Genomic DNA, 16253 nt, shown 5'->3' on the forward strand with positions numbered 1-16253 from the left:
CCTCTCTTCCTGGGTGCTGCTCATGGCATCCTAGCTGCCCTCAGAAGCCCAAGACAGTCACTAAGTGGACGAGCCAGCTCACCCGGCACAGCCAGACCTCTGCAAAGACTAAATATGGGGCGGGTGCTGAAAGCTGCTGCCACAGAGGCTCCTGTTGGAGTCCCGGCTGCTGCACTTCCGATCCAGTGCCCTGTGGCTGCACCTGGGAAAGCAGTGGACGCTGGCCCAAGTGCCTGACTCCTGCACCCACGTGGGAGACACGGATAAAGTTCTAGGTTGCCACCTTAGGCCTGGCTTTGTCTCGGCTGACAGGCATTTGGGAAATGGAAACTCTCTGTAACTCCACTATTCAAGCAAATCAAAGCAGTCCTGCAGAGGGGAAGACAGGCTGGGGGGGATGAGACAGGCCAGTTGGGCTCAGCGGGACAGTGCTCAGCTGGGGCAGACGGGGCTCAGGCTGCAGCCAAGGTTGCACAAGGGAGCGAATTACTCCACGCGCTTCAAGCTGGTTAGGCTGGTAAACTTAGTTACGCACATTTGACCACAATAAGAAAGTCTGAAAAATATTTTACGCAGCAAGAAAGAGATCAATCAAACCAATGCGGGAAAGGATTAATCACTGTGAAGCTTGGGGTGCTCTGTGGGGAGTCCACCCTCCTGCCTGCCATAAATCATCAAAATGCATCCACATCATAAAAAGGAAGAACCAGGGCCTGGCCTGGTGGCCTAGCAGCTAAAGTCCTCACCTTGCATGCACTAGGATCCCCTGTTGATGCCTGTTCTAATCCAGGCGGCCCCACTTCCCATCCAGCTCCCTGCCTGTGGCCTGGGAAAGCAGGCCCAAAGCCTTGGGACCCTGCACCCATGTGGGAGACCTGGAAGAGGTGCTGGGCTTCTGGCTTCCTATTGGCTGAGCTCTGGCCATTGCGGTCACTTGGGGAGTGAACCATCACATGAAAGATCTTCCTCTCTGTCTCTCCTCCTCTCTATATCTGCACAGAGCACTTGCTCTCCCAGGCAGCTGAGGGATTCCTAGAACAGGCCTTAGCTTGGCCAGGGCCCCCAGGAGAATAACAAGTATGTGGGGTCCCTGCACCTGCTGAGCGCTGCCAGCAGGTGAGCATGCCACCCTGGTCTCAGGTGGTGGCCTATGCAGGCTGGCACGGGGAGTTTCCCATGGAAGCCAGGCTGGTTTCAACAGGCACTGCAAGAGACAGAGGTGCTCGCTGGCTGGCACAGACAGCCCACTGCGGCTACCACTGCTGGACCCTCTGCATGCTGTCTGACCCGCCACAGGCCCAAATTCCTCGTGCCCTTGGCAGCTCCTCAGAAAACAGAGCTAGGAGTGAGCATCGGGTGGACTAGGAGGCCTGGGGTGGGGGCGCAGAGGCCCCACCTTCCTGCTTAAGACTCCCCTCAGGGAAGCAGGCGACACAGCCAGGAAGGCACTGCAGGGCCAGGGAAGGCAGACACAGCCCTCAGCTTGGCCTCGGTCTCCCGGCCTGCAGACGGGCCCCCTCAGGTTCCCCCAGCCCTCTACAGCCCCACATGGGGTTCTTAGGGTCCCAGTTCCATGGACCTGGGGGGCACCAGATCAGATTCTGCAGAGAGAGGGAGGAGCGATTGCCAGCTGTGAGGAGGAAGAGGAAGAGGCGCCTGTCAGCTGTGCACCTGCTCAGCTGATGGCTCCTGACCTGGTTACTTGGGGTCACAGGTTAGATCCCAGCCAGATCAGCTGTGAAATGAAGTCCGCTTGCCACCGGCCTCCCTCCCAGGACCACAGGGATAGCTGACCTTAGTCCTGCAGAGAAAGGATAACAGATAGTAAGGGATTCGGAAAACAATGAGCAAACACGAACACCGGTAAACAAGCAGATCGAACTAGAAAAGCAATCTCAGAACTCTGCACTCAGACACGTTAGGCCACAGTCCCTGAAAGCAAGAAACGATGATGAAGACGCCTCACACCTCCCCAGGCACGCTGTGTCCACAAGGTGCACGCGGCCTCAGCAGGAAGTCTGCCAAGAATGTCTGAGATTTGGGGTCCCTGGGACATTTGGTGGTCTAGTTTGGGGGGCAAATCTTCACAAACAGTAAATCTCAACACCTGCACGAGGGGGCAAAGAGGGGACATGCAGGGCAGGCAGACATGGTGCTCACCTGTTAGATGCCAAGGTGCCGGCTGTGAAGGCCCGGCACTCTCGCACTTCCTGCCAAGCCAGTCTGCCTCACGCCTTCCAAGACAGACGTCCACCAAGGCCCATCAAGCCAGGATGTTACAGTCTGGGGGGCTGGTACTGTTCCTTCCCGGGGCTCCCCATGGTGAGCGGACTGGACTGCAGCCCACACATACGGCTGTCTGTCGGGGCTGTGGGGGTGGGGGGCTCTCCCTTGATGTCAGGACCCTGTCTGGACCAGGGCCTCAGCTTGAGCCTAACTTGCCAGAGGAGACCCACCCACAGCCCTGTCCCCACTCCCATAGGGGCAGAGGGCTGCAGGGGCGGGCCACCAGGCTGAAGGGCAGCTCTCCCTCGAGGCTGCCTGGAAACCCGGAAACCCGGGCACTCCGGGCGTGACCATCCCATCCTCTTGCCAGCCCTCCATGGGCGCCCCAGCTGCAGCGGTATACTTGATACTCGGGTTAATTAATTCTCCTCAAAGACCTCTCAATTACTCCGCCTGCACGACAACCCTGAGGGCGGCACAGTTCCGCAGGGTAAGAGCTGACCGGCAGCCTGGGTGTCCCTCAGGGTCAGGGACTGAGTCCCCGAGACCCCTTAGATCAACACTCCTCTGGGGTGGGGGCAGGCACAAATCCCATAGCCGGCAGGACTTTGGGGTCCTGCCCCAGTGTTCCTTGCAGTTGACCACACTGGGAGGGGCCTCTGGGCGGGGAAGAGAGGCCCAGGAGGGCCCCTGCCCAACACCTGCAGCCCGTGCCAGCCCTGTGGGGCCCCAGCCAGGCCCCCTCTGAGGCACAGCTGGCTGCCCCAAGTGCCGGCTGGCCTGGCTCCTGCACTCCAACTTCAGGACAGTCCCGCCCACCAGGTCCCTGCCCCCTCTCCCCTGGGCAGGTGGGGGGCTGCCCCTGTCTCCCCAAGAAGAGAGAAGCAGCACTGGCAGGGTTAACTCCCTGCGCTCCCAGCGTGGGGGGCGGGGGCTGGGGGGCGTGCCTGTCGGGAAGGACGGATTTCTGCTGTGGTTTTACTGGAAAAGCTGTAGCTGAAGGTGGGAGGGGTCACCATGGCAACTTGGGGCCGTGGGAACAGGTTGGCTGGTGGGCAGCAGGGGACCCCGGGCTGCCTCCCAGGGGCCCTGCACCTTCCCGGGAGGGTCTCCGTCTTGCCCCACTCCCTGAGCAGCTTCTTCCTAGGACAGGACCCCAGCCTGCCCAGTCCCCCATCCTAGTGCCCCTTCCCCTTGGAACCATTCATCCAGGAGCCAACCCCAGCAAGCCAAGGGTCTCCGAGGGATGCGGGTGGGAGAGCTACGGGAAGGACAAGAACTGCCCCCCAGCCCCGGCCTCCCTGGGGAAGATTCCCACCAAACGGTCAAGAAAGGTCTGGAAGCAGCACCCCCTGCCCACTCCCCTGGCAGCCCCAGGATGGGGTAAGGGGAGGCAGCCACGGGAGGGCTCCTGGGTGCACCTAACGCCCATGCTTTCTGCCCGGCAGACTCCCAGCCCCAGGCTGGCTCTGCCCACCTCCAGGCTGGAACCCCCACGTGGACCCAGCCTCTGCCTTGAAAGCTCTGGCTCAGGGACGTGTGGGGCATCCACCTGATAGGCTAGGCTCCTATCAGGCCCCATGGTGGGTGTCCAGGACTCCAAGGACTCTGCAGGTGGGAGGCAGGACTGGAGAGCAGCGAGTGGCCCAGACCTCCACGCATCACCCGTCTCTGCCTTCCGGGGCGCCCCCAAGACCACTGCCTGGGAGTGAATTCTTGGGGAGTGATTTTCCCCTGCTGTCTGAAGGCCCCAGAGCCCTCCCACCTGCAAGGCTGCAGGACTCCAAGGTGCTGCCACCCCTGCCTCCAGGGCAAGGATGGGTTGCTGAGCAGACTTGCCTTCACCCTAGGTCAGCTGTACCAGGGGCATGCCAGGGAGAGCTGGGTCCCCACAGGGCACCCCCAATGGCTGGGGGCTGCTCAGTTGAAGCCCAGAGGGGCCGGCACCTGCCCCAGGTGTGGGCCTGCAGGGCAGAGTCCTTCTCCCCATCATCTGAGTCAGGGGTCACCATGGCTTCCTCAGCCCCCCAATTTGTGCCCTCTCCTAGTGTCCCTGCCACACCCCGGGGGTCCCCCACCCTGCAGCTCGGTGCACTGCAGATTCCAGATAAAACATTTGGGGGAGAAAAGTGCTGCATATAAATAATTAAGACCATATGCATATTCGCCAACAAAAAAAGTGCTTAAACCCGCCCCTCCCCACCCACTCCCCGTTCTGTTCCGGGAACAGCTGCCTTTGTGGGGCCCCCTCGCCCCCCCACTCCCACTTGCTCCCCAGGGAGGCTGGCAGAGGTACCGCCCCCACGAGCCCCACAGTGGGCAGGAAGAGGGCGAGGGGGATGGGGTGCTTGGCAGGATGAGGCACCCAGGCGATCCTGCACAATGTGGAAAGGAAGGAAAAGAGAAACCGAGCAGCCCTGAGCTGCAGGTTCCAGGAACGCTGGTTGAGTCCTGCCTGGGACCGGCCAGCCTGGGCTCCCTGCTGGCGGCAGCCACTGGCTGCGGCACCTCACACCACCTGCCCCACAGCTCTGCTGGACCCTCGGTTCCCTGCCTGCCCCGAGCCCCAGATCCCCTCGGGAGCTCTCTCTCTTGTCTTTGGGAAGGGAGCCTCCGGAACTCCATTTTCCCACCCAGGTATTTCATGAATGTTTCAGGTTCCCACGCTGGGAATTCTAAGAACGGAGCCTCTTCCCATAACCCTTAACCCTTAACCCTTACCCCTTACCCCAGGGAGGGCCTCTGGCCAGGCAGCTGCTGGCAGATCCTGCAGGCCCTGAGCAGCCCTGGGGAGGAAGTGAGGGAGGGGACTCAGCCCAGGAGTGGGGCTACTGGTAGGCTCTGGGTGAAAGCAGGTGGGATTTCTCCTGGCCTGCCACAGCGCTGGCCCCAGACACTGACAGCTAGGTGAGCCCCTTGTGGCACGGGCTCCAATCCTGGCTCTGTTAGTAAAAAGCAAAAGTAAAATCATTTGTCTTTACTTATTTGAAAGGCATAGTAAGAGAGAGAAAGAGAAGCAGAACTTCCATCTGCCGGTTCCCTCCCCAAATGCCTGCAACGGCCAGGCCTGGGCCAGGCTGAAGCCCGGAGCCGAATGGATCCAGGCTTCCCACATGGGCGGCATGGGTGGCAGGGGCCAAGCACCCCTCCTTCCTCCCAGGGTGAGTTAGGAGGGAGTTGAGACTTGAACTGGGCACTCCCAAGTGGGAGCTTGGCCCACTGTGCCACAGCAGGTGCCCTAACTCTGCTATCTACCAGCAAGTGACTGCCCCATTGATCGGTTTCCTCATCAATAACCTTGGAATCCTGGGCCGGGACATGCAGGTGCCTGGGAGACAGAACACAACCCCCACAGTAACTTCAGCATGGGCTGGCAACAGCGAGTAACTGGTGGATGGACTAGGGACCTTGCGATTTCCTTCCAGAACCTTCCTCTCCCTGCCAGTAGCTCCTCCCCACCCCCACCGGGCTCTGGAATACACCCACCTCCCAGTCCTGTTCTCTCCCATGTGTCCAACAGAGCCTCATGTCAAGAGCTGTGGCCTGAGCCCACAGGAGCCGGACAGACGTGCAAGTGGAACTCAGTTCTGCAGAGAAGGGGTTCCTGGGGGACCACCCCCGCCCCGCTGAGGGAGGTGTGCTAGGGTTCCGGGCAGCGGGTCAGCTCCACCTGTGTCCCCACCAGACAGAGCCCTGTGCCTCGGCAGTGCCCACATCTCCAGCCCTGACCACAGCAACCCCCACCAAGCAGGTGCAGCCAGGCCCTGGGGAAGCCCTGAGCGCAGGGCAGCCCCTCATTCGGCCATCCTGGACCGTGAACTTGGCACTGGAGTCCCAAGGCCCAGGGAGCCATGACCTTCCAGCTTCGTGGCCATGTCTGTAGGGCTCCGTTGCTCAGGGCATGTAATAATCACAGAAGGCTGGATTTAATACAAGGTTCTAGGCAGCCTGCTTTCAAGAGGAGGCCCTCACACTCCCCAGCCGGGATGGGGTCCCCCATGCCCCCCAGGCCTCTCCCCTCGCCTGCAGGATTCCTTCTGCCCAGGAGGCTACACTCTCCCTGGGGAGCTGCACGCCAAGGATGGGGGGTTTGGGGGTGTCCTCCAACTATGGCCAAATTTAGGACCACCAGGAGCTGGAGAAACTAGGCTTGTCTGGAGCACAGACACAGAGAGGCTCCCCCGGGCCTGAGGAGGGGAGGGTGGGTGCCCCTTGCCAAGGAACATTGCTGGGGCAGCTGCTGCAGTGCCACACGGTAAGTCTCTGCCTCTGACATCATCACGCCCAGGTGAATGCCAGTTCAAATCCAGGCAGCTCCACTTCCCATCCAGCTCCCTGCTGCTGCACCTAGGAAATAGCAAAGGATGGCCCAAGCACTTGGGTCTCTGTTGCCCACGTGGGAATATGGGAAGAAACTCTCGGCTTCTGGCCTCAGCCTGGCACAGCCCTGGCTACTGTGACAAGGGAGGCAGACCACAAGCTGCGACTGTAGGCAGTACCCATCTCCAGCCCTCCCCCTCATCCCTTCTTCCCACAGTCGGGACCGTGAGCAGGCTGGGGAGGGTGTCCTCCATGGGTCCTCATGGGAATGCCAGCCCCATGCCAGCCCCATGCCAGCCCCATGCTGGCCCCTGATCCAGAGACAGGGCTGCCACCTGCACCTCCTCCCACTCCCACGCCCAGCATCTGACCCTCCTGTGGGCTGAGCCGTGAGAGCGGCGGCCCCAGGAACGGGCGGGGGCCCAGCCAGCAGGGAGCTGACCCCGAGCATCGGTCCAGGCCCAGTAACAGGAAGCACGCACGCAGCCGTTGCCGGTAAGCGAGATCCGAGAGATTAGAGGTCTCTCGGCCGAATCAGAAGCCGCCTGAAGTCGGAGGGCGAGTTACAGGAAGGCGCAGGAAGCTGCCGTGGTAAATAACGCCAGATCTGAACGCAAGCCCCAGCTGCCGGGGCCCACTGGGTATGGGGCGGCCCCGGGAGGGGCAGGTGGGGCCCCATGCAAGGGCTGCTGTGCCCTCAGCCCCAGCCGGGGGCACCCACGGGGGGTCCAGGCCCCCCACCCCGCTAGCCCTCAGCTTCTTGCCTCCCCAGGAGCCCCACAAGGCAAGGGCCTGGTCAGCAGCATGGCTCCCCCTGGGACCTCTGTCCTGACCAGAGGATGGCGCTCCGGGCTTCTGCCTGGCTCAGCCCTGGCCATGTGGGGGTGTGAACCAGAGGATGGAAGGTTCTCCTCCTGCCCTCCTGCCGTCCCCATCTTTTTCTCCCTCCTCTCCTCTCCCCTCCGCTTTCCATTCTCTTACCCTTTCAAAGAAATAAACAAATCATTTACAAATATTCCCCCAAAGCAAAAAAGAAGGAAGAAACTTTTTGCCATGCCACCAAGAATGAGTCTGCCGCATCGGGACAGAAAGGGCAAAGTGTGACCATGCGACGGGGCAGGCTGAGCAGGCTGTTCCCAAGGCGGGGACCCCAAGAAGGCAGGACCCTCAGAGAGGCGCCCCACTTCTTCAGTGGGAACACCACATGCCCACCAGGATTCATGACACCAACAAGTCGGCCCACCCGTGCTGTCTCGGGGCACCTGGCTTTGACGCGTTAGCTCCTGGCAGACCCTGGAAGCCGGTGGAGATGACACAGAGCCTGGATTCCTGCCACGCACGCACGCAGGGACCTGGGCTGAGCTCCCTGCCCCGCCATGGCCGGCTCCGGGAGTGCTCAAGGAGAAGCAATCCTTTCACATTCCTTCCCCATCGATCTCATAAGGTCCCTCAAATGAACAAGGGAAAAAATGTTTATCTATTTCACTTGAAAGATTGAGTTAGAGAGAAAGAATCTTCCATCCATTGGTCACTCCCTAAACAAACTCAATGGTTGGGTGTTGGATCAGTCTGAAGCCAGGAGCCAAGAGCCTCTTCCAGTCTCCCACGTGGGTGCAGGGTCCCAAGGCTTTGGAGCGTCCTCCACTGCTTTCCCAGGCCACAGGCAGGGAGCTGGATGGGAAACAGGGCTGCTGGGACCCAGACAAGTGCTCTGACATGAGATGTCATTACAAATGAAGGTCTGACCCTCACACCAAGATGCCACCCCAAGGAGAAAGAATTCTTTGCAAAGGAGTCCGATGACGCCAGATGGGATGAGCTGTGGTGGGGAGGTTCCTGAGAGGGCCCATCCGCAGGGGGCATGGGTCCTAGGGTCGGCAGGCAGTGGGCCTGAGTGAGCTCACAGCTCGATAGCCTGGGCGCGCCCAGAGGCCCCTGCTCGGGTGGCACCAGGAAGGAGCCACGACGCGGCACAGGTGGCTGCTGGGAACACAGCCAGGAGAAGCTGGTGCCAGAGGGGACACACCCACCCAAGTCATAAAAGTACAGGAATGAGCCCTGCTCCAGCGCCACGAAGGGGCACAGCACAGAGCAGGACCATAAACAGCCCGGCAGCCGTCACTTCTGGGCAGGGGAGGGGCTGGGGCTGGGAAGGAAGCTTCTAGATAGAATCCCAGGCATGATCTAACGGTTGGCCTTGGTCTGGGCTGTTCACTGGACCCACAGGCCAAGCTTCTGGGCTCCTGGAGATCCACCTCCGGACGCATCCCTCGGGGTCACCCTGACTGCTGGCCTCAGCTCACCCCGCTGCCCAGTTTGAGCGCAGGCATGGGGGGAGGGGCCCTGCTTTCTTCTCCTGCCTCCCAACAGCCCTCATGGCCCTCACATGAGGTCGCCTGTAGTTGGGGACAGGGAGTGAGCAGCTGTGGGTGGGGGCCTAAGCCCCTGCTTCATGAATCTCACAGTCCCAAGGCCAAAGGGTGGAACAGGAAGGACGCCCCCCACCTGTTTACCAGGGCAGCTCCAATCTGCTGCCTGCCTTTATCTCCACGGCCAGCCGGGGTTCCCAGCAACAGCCTCCCGCAGCTCACTTCCTGCCGGTGGCCTGGGCTTACAGGAATCCTCGCCCTGAACTGTGCATGTGGGTGCCAGTGCGCCCCCGAGGCTGCGCTGGGGCAAGGGTCCCAGGAGGCCTTCCCTGCCCGTCCCCTGCCTGGCCCAGGATTCCCAGCCTTGTGCACCCTTGCACAGGGGCCCAAGGTCAGACATGTCTTCCTCTCATGGAGCTGGGGACTGGATGCCCACAGATGGCCCTGGCGCTCGTGCAGAGCATCCTCCAGCCAGGAGAGTAAACCGGCAGCAGTGACCTGGGCCCCTGGGAGGGAAGCAGCTCCGGGGAGTCCGGGACCAGGGCCACCTCCCTTCCCTGCCAGGCTGGGACAGAGGACACATCTCAGTGGAGACCGACACTGTGGTGGCCAGGGCTGGAGGGCTGCTGGGCGGACAGGGGGCAGCACCCCCGGGCAGCCCTGGAGCTTCCCAGTGTGGCAGCAGGCTAGAGTCCACAGTGACCTGGACAAGAACAGACAGCATGGTGCAGGAGGAACAGTGGGGCAGCTGACACGGGGAGGAGGCCAGGGATGGCCTGACATCTCGGGGTGGTGGCTGTGCCAGCAGGGACTGGGGTCAGCAGGCTGGGCTCCCCGGGGGCTCCCGGCATCCAAGCTTTGCTTGGAGCTGTGGCCTGTCCCCCGCCACTTTGGGGACAGCCCAGTCCTCAGAGGCAGCCTGGGACACAGTCCTCAGAGGCAGGTAGGCACATGTACACACACGCGTGTGCATACACACGCATTATGGAAACACATACAACACACATGTGCACAAAGCACTGTGCCACACACCTATGCACACACGCACACCTGTGCACCTCACCTGTGCACACACACCTGTGCAGGCGCACACCTGTGCAGGCGCACACCTGTGTATATGCCTTACACACACACCTGACCCACACATGCCTATGTGTGCACACACAGAGACCTGAGCCCACACAGCTCCCCTGATCCCAAGGCCCTCTGCACCTGAAGCCTCTTGCTGGCACCATCCACTGGGGCAGGGCGGGAGGACCAGGCTTCACCCCTACATCCTGGAGTTTGGGGAGGCCGCCCCCACCAGGCATAGAAGCCAGACGGCACTGCCCCTTCTGCTGCCCAGGCCCCTCCCTAAGGCTGCAGGTGGGCAGGCCGGGCTGGAGATGGGTAGAGCCACCCTCCAGCTGCTCCCTCCCATCCGCCACCTCCCTTCCCACAGGGCCTCTGCTCCTGCCCCCACTTCCCAGCAGAGCACTGGAGCCAAACAAGGAGATAAGGGGCTCGTTTGTGAAGGGAATTCTGGGCAGACTGAGGGCCAGGCCGGAGAGGGGGAGGGGTGGGAGCCTGTCCTCCCAGGACGACGGTCCCTAGGGGGCACAGACCCCCAAGGCTCGCTAACTGGGGGCAGAGGTGGAGCGCTCCTGGGGGCCACCCCAACCCTGGACATGCCCCCACCGCTGGGACCCTCATTATGCCCCCTGAGCCCGAGCTCTGTGCATCCGTACCTTGCACCTGTGCAACGCCCGCCAATTTCTAGCCAAGGACCTAGTCACGCCCGTGAGAGGCTCGGTTTCTGTGAAATGAGGACAACCCTACAGCTTGTCTCTGAAAGACTTACACCTGGCCCTTGAGTGCCCTGGTCTCCCAAGGAGGGCAGCGCGAACTACAACTCCCAGCGCGCCTCCGCGGGACCCGCTCGCGGCCAACTACAACTCCCGGCGTGCCGCCTGCCTGTCCCGGGTCAGACTGGACCCAGGTGTAGGAAGTTGGGCCACAGGGACTCCGCGCCTGCGGCCCTTCCCAGCCGGACCAAGGAAGGGGTCAGCAGCCCCGCCGAGCGGGGAGCCGGGCGCCGTCTCCGCCATGCTGCGTGCACTGGCCGGGGCCGCGGCCCCAGCGTTGAGGGTCCTGCAGGCGCGGGGATCAGGGAGCCGGGCGGGGGTCCCGGCCCACGTGGTGGACCTGCGCAGCGACACGGTGACCAGGCCCGGGCCAGCCATGCGGCGCGCCATGGCAGAGGCGGTGGTGGGGGACGACGACTACGGCGAGGACCCCACTGTCCGCGGTGAGCCCGGCGCGCAGGCCTGGGCCGGGGTCCCCCCCAGGCGCTGTCCGCGGTGCTGCGGGGAAAGCCCAAGGCTGTGCGCCCTGGCGGGCTCGCCGTGGCCCTCCACCCCCCTGCCAAGCCGGCCTGCCTTCGGTCAGCTGTCCGGGTGTCGCCCAGTCCTGCAGGCAAGGCCCCCTAGGGAGGCGCTCCAGCCCCGGCCCCAATTTGGGCGCAGTCCTGGGCGTCCTAAAACCGCGTCCCTGTTCAGCAGCCCGCTACAGACAAACTGAACTGACTCAGAAAAGAGGGTTCTCCCGAGGCGGAGAACGCAGCCAGCCACACCCCACCTGGTTGAGTTGCTGCCGTGGTGTGCAGCCCTGAGCCGGGCCGGGGACCACCATGGGGTGGCTATTGACCGGGTAGAGGGGTGATGGGGGCTGAGGTCATGTCCAGCCCACTGCAGGGCAAGGTCAGCACCATTGTGGCCCATGGAGTCTATGGGGGCAGCCTTGGAGACCCCAGGAAAGGGGGACCTCATAGACGAGCCCCCTAAAGGATGAGGGTGCCAGCTCCTCCAGGCGGGAGTGCGTGTAAGAGAAGCAAGCATCCAGCCGGAATGTGGGGGCAGGGGGCACCCCGACAGCCTTGGCTGACCTGCCTGCTGCCCTGTCCCCCCCTCCCCTCCCCGAGTGCTCCCTGGGGGGTGGGGGTGGGGAGGAAGTCAGCAGGGAAACCGCAGGCCCCACCTGTGAGGGCTTGATGGGAAAGGAAGTAAGACAGGTGTGAGAGCTGGGTGGGACAGGGAGTTCAAACCACAGCAGTTTCAGTGTGTGTGTGTGTGCTGGGGGAGGACCCAGGCACCCAGCACTCACCTAGCACAGGATCAGGCCCTGGAGCTGGCAGACAGCAAGGGGCTCCGGCAGGAAAAACGGTGGGCTTGCCACCCACCCCCGCTGGCACTGTCAGGTTCCGGACGGGAACAGTGGGGGGCCAGGGCCTCCTCTGGGGGGGCCCCAGCTGATGGCCACTGTGATTAAAAATGTGATTGTTGAGACATGCCCACATGCACAGTGGCCTTGGGTAAAAGTTGCTGGAACCCTTCCTGCCCCTCTCCCCAGAGCTGCAGGAGAAGGCAGCCGAGTTGCTCGGGGTGGAGCAGACCCTGTTCGTGCCCACCAACACCATGGCTAATCTCATTTGTGGTGAGTGTGCCCTCCCCGCACAGCACCTGCCTGGGGGTGGGGGACCGGCAGGTGGGGCACTGGCTGCAGTGCTGTGGCCCCGCCTCCCCTTTCTCCAGTGTCCAGTCAGCTTCCTGCCAGGCCCTGCCCTGGGCTGCCTGACTCCCAAGGGGGCACGCTGTGGCCCTTGGACTAGGTACCAAGACCTGCCCTTCTCCTGTATCAGTGATGGCTCACTGCCGGCGCCGGGGCTCCCAGCTGCTCCTGGGACAGGAGTGTCACCTGCACGTCTACGAGCAGGGCGGGACAGCTCAGGTGAGGAGCAGGCCCCGTGCCCGGGGGTGAGCCACACGGCAAGCTGGGGCAGGAAGGGTCCGGGGAGGAGACCCCGCATGTCTGCCGGTTCCACAGCTGGGAGGCAGAGGCCCCAGCTGGCCCCAGGGACCACTGGTGGCGGCCTGAGCTTTTGCCCGGGGCCCTGCTGCCCCCTAGTGGTCACACAGAGCATGGGCACCAACCCAGGGTGAAGGTGTGTGGAGTGGGGGTGGGCTCAGGACCACCTGGCCTGGGTACCACGTCTGGGCAGCACCTGCTCCCTCACCCCCTGCCCTCCTTGCAGATCGCCGGGGTGCACTCGCAGCCCCTCCCAGACCTGCCCCATGGCACCCTGGACCTGGCCAAGCTGGAGAGGGCGCTTGCCCGCTCCCGTGGGAACCGCTACCGCCCAGTGTGTGAGCTGGTCTGCCTGGAGGACAGCCACAGCAGCTCGGGAGGCCGGGTCCTCCCCCTCAACTACCTGCGCCAGGTGTGCTGCCCGCCCCGCACCAGCCTGCCCTGGCTCCCCATGTTCCTGGAGGTTGCAGATATGGAGGGAGTCACTGCCGGGTTTGTCCCTGGGCTCAGCCAGTAGAGGGGCCTGGGCACTGCATGCTGAACAGCACGTACTGTAGACACGAGCAGCTGTAGATGGCTGTGGTTCTCGGGGTCCCCAGCCCCTCGTGCCTGAGCTGGCCGCCAGCCCGGGGGTCTCCCACACCTCCACCCACTCTGACCTCTGGCTGCAGGTACGCCACCTCGTCCGAGCCCATGGGGCTCGCATCCACCTGGACGGGGCCCGGCTGATGAACGCAGCAGTGGCCCAGCGTGTGTCCCCAGCCCGCATTGTGGAGCACTGTGATTCTGTGTCCCTGTGTTTCTCCAAGGTGGGGAGCCCCTGGGGGGCAGGAGGCCGACTTAGATCTCCCACCAGGGAGGCCTGTCCCAGCAGGTTGGGCCTGGCTCCCCTCGAGCGCCTCCCCCTCTGTCTCAGGGCCTGGGCGCACCAGCAGGGGCCTTGCTTGGCGGATCCACGGACTTCATTGAGGAAGCCTGGCGCCTCCGGAAGGCCCTGGGCGGGGGCATGCGCCAGGCAGGGGTGCTGGCCGCCGCTGCCCTGGTGGGCCTGGCTGATGCCGAGGAGGTGCTGCGACAGGATCATGACAATGCCCAGCGGTTCGCCAGAGGTGCTTGGGGGGGAGGCAGGCCCGGAGCCCCTGCACACCTGCGCGTGTCAGGCCCTGGGGACCCCGAAGAGGCCCAGGTCTGGTGGCCTGGCCCTGGGAAGTGTCCAGCAGGAGTGGGACCCTGATTCCACTGGCTGTGGGGGCTGTGGGGACCCAGGTCTGGCTCCGCTCACTCCAGGTCCCCCACCCAGGACTCCAGGAGCTGGCGTCCCCCTTCTGCTCCGTGGACCCCAGGGCTGTGGAGACCAACATGGTGATGGTGACGGTGGACGGGCTGTCGCCAGCGGAGCTGTGCCAGCGCCTGCAGACCGTGAGCGCCGAGGAGGAGGCCCAGACCGGCCAAGCTGTGCGAGTGCTGCTGTTCCCCTGGGCGGAGCGCACTGTGCGCGCCGTGTGGCATCGCGATGTCTCCGCCTGTGACACGGAGCTGGCACTCAGGAAGTGGGCCTTTGTGTTGCAGCAGCTAGGACACTGAGGACCGCCTGGGACCCACGTGGGGTGTGGGAGTGGAGCCCAAGGTGGCCTCTGGGGGACGGCTGCCTGCACAGACACTCAGCAGTGATGTCCCGTCACAGACAGCCAAGCTGAGGATGGGAAAGATGTGGCTGCAGAGGGTAGCATTGCAGTGTAGTGGGTTAAGCCTCTGCCTGCAATGCCCACACTCCACATGAGCACCGGTTCAAGTCCCAGCTGCTCTACTTCCAATCCAGCTCCCTGACAATGAACCTGAGAAAGCAGCGGAGAATGGTCCAAGTCTTTGGGCTCCTGCACCTGTGGGGCAACTGGAAGAAGCTCTGGGCTGCTAGCTTTGGCCTGGCACAGCCCTGGCCAATGCCAACATTTGGGGGCGTGTACCAGCATATCTCTCTTAGTCTACCTTTCTGTCTCTGTAATTCTGCCTTTCAAAGAAATATATTTTGGGGGCCTGGCATGGTAGCCTAGTGGCTAAAGTCCTCGCCTTGCACACTCCAGGATCGCATACGGGCGCCAGTTCTAATCCCAGCGGCCCACTCTGCATCCACCTCTCTGCTTGTGGTCTGGGAAAGCAGTCGAAGACAGGACAGGACCCTGCACTTGCATGGGAGACCCAGAAGAAGCTCCGGGCTTCTGGCTTCAGATCAGTTCAGCTCTGGCCGTTGCGGTCACTTGGGGAGTGAATCAACAGAAGGAAGATCTTCCTCTCTGTCTCTCCTCCTCTCTCTGTATAAACTGACTTGCCAATAAAAATAAATAAATCTTAAATATTTTTAAATGGCAGAGAACTTGAAACTACAAGATCACATGAAAGTTCTAAAACTCAGTATTAAGCATTCAGAGGATATGTTTAATATCAAGAGAGCTAAAGTGAAAATCAGTGAAAAGGAAGATAAAATCAGGCGGAAATTCATCTGCATAAACAGACCCCAAGGGTGGTTCTTCACAGAATAATAAGATCAATAAATCTCTGGTGAGGCTGATCCAGGACTAGCAAAAAGAAATCCAGATAAAGAATAAATATTAAAATAAAGATCGCCTGTTATTTTTAATACCCAAAGATAACCACCATTGCTGTTTAGGCATGTTGCACTGTGAGTATGTGCCCGTGTGTGTGTGTGTGGTGTGTGTATGTGGTGTGCAGTCACACCAGTGTTCTTGAAGTGGGTGTATGACAGTGTTAGGACTTGGCCCGTGTGTGACGGCAGGGCCCGTGGACAGGAATGCAGCAAGTTCTAGCCGCCTCCAACACACAGCTTGGAAGCAGCCCAGTATTCCACGCTACAAAGACCCCACACACATACACACATGGGCACATACTCACACCACCCACACACACAGGCACATACAGTGCCACATGCCTAAACAGCAATGGTGGTTATCTTTGGGTATTAAAAATAACAGGTGATCTTTATTTTAATATTTATTCTTATGTGATTACAGGTTATCTGGATTTCTTTTTGCTTGTCCTAGATCAGCCTCACCCTCCACGGGTGGTCCTAGCCTCTTCAAGGAAGGTGCTCCGGGAGAATCCTCTGTCCCAGACCACGTGGGCTGCGCAGCCTGGTCACCTGGGAGAAGAGGACCTCAGTGGGATTTCACTGCCAGCAGGCCCTTTGCCTAGGAGAAGTGGGAGTGGGGGAGAGAACACCAGACCCCATCCCCCGGTGTCAGTGCAGGCTGCACGCTCAGCTCTCCCCTGGGATGCATGCCTGGTGTGTCAGGTGTGGGCTCGCCATTAAACTACGTGACCTTGCTCACCGCAGCCCGAGTCCACCCGAGGGATTCCATTTGGCTTGCCCGTCCCGAACCAGCAGAGAGAAGCTCTCTGGCTCTCCGTCACTACCGCCACCTTTTAAACAAAACTAAACACATTGTACAACCACAAAAACTGATGCTCCACTCGTCTCTG

General features: G+C 61.6%; 1 protein-coding gene across 1 annotated transcript; it reads left to right on the plus strand.

Moving 5' to 3' along the window:
- Positions 1-3472: 3472 nt before the first annotated feature.
- On the plus strand, positions 3473-14380 carry LOC101518409 (uncharacterized). Its single transcript, XM_058675720.1, has 8 exons — positions 3473-3609; positions 10787-11202; positions 12303-12386; positions 12592-12680; positions 12985-13170; positions 13430-13567; positions 13675-13867; positions 14059-14380. The coding sequence occupies exons 1-8, from the start codon at positions 3473-3475 to the stop codon at positions 14340-14342; spliced, it is 1527 nt and encodes a 508-aa protein (XP_058531703.1). The 3' UTR covers positions 14343-14380.
- Positions 14381-16253: the final 1873 nt, after the last annotated feature.

This window comes from Ochotona princeps, chromosome 17 (genome assembly GCF_030435755.1).
Source record: "Ochotona princeps isolate mOchPri1 chromosome 17, mOchPri1.hap1, whole genome shotgun sequence".
Classification (NCBI taxonomy): domain Eukaryota; kingdom Metazoa; phylum Chordata; class Mammalia; order Lagomorpha; family Ochotonidae; genus Ochotona; species Ochotona princeps.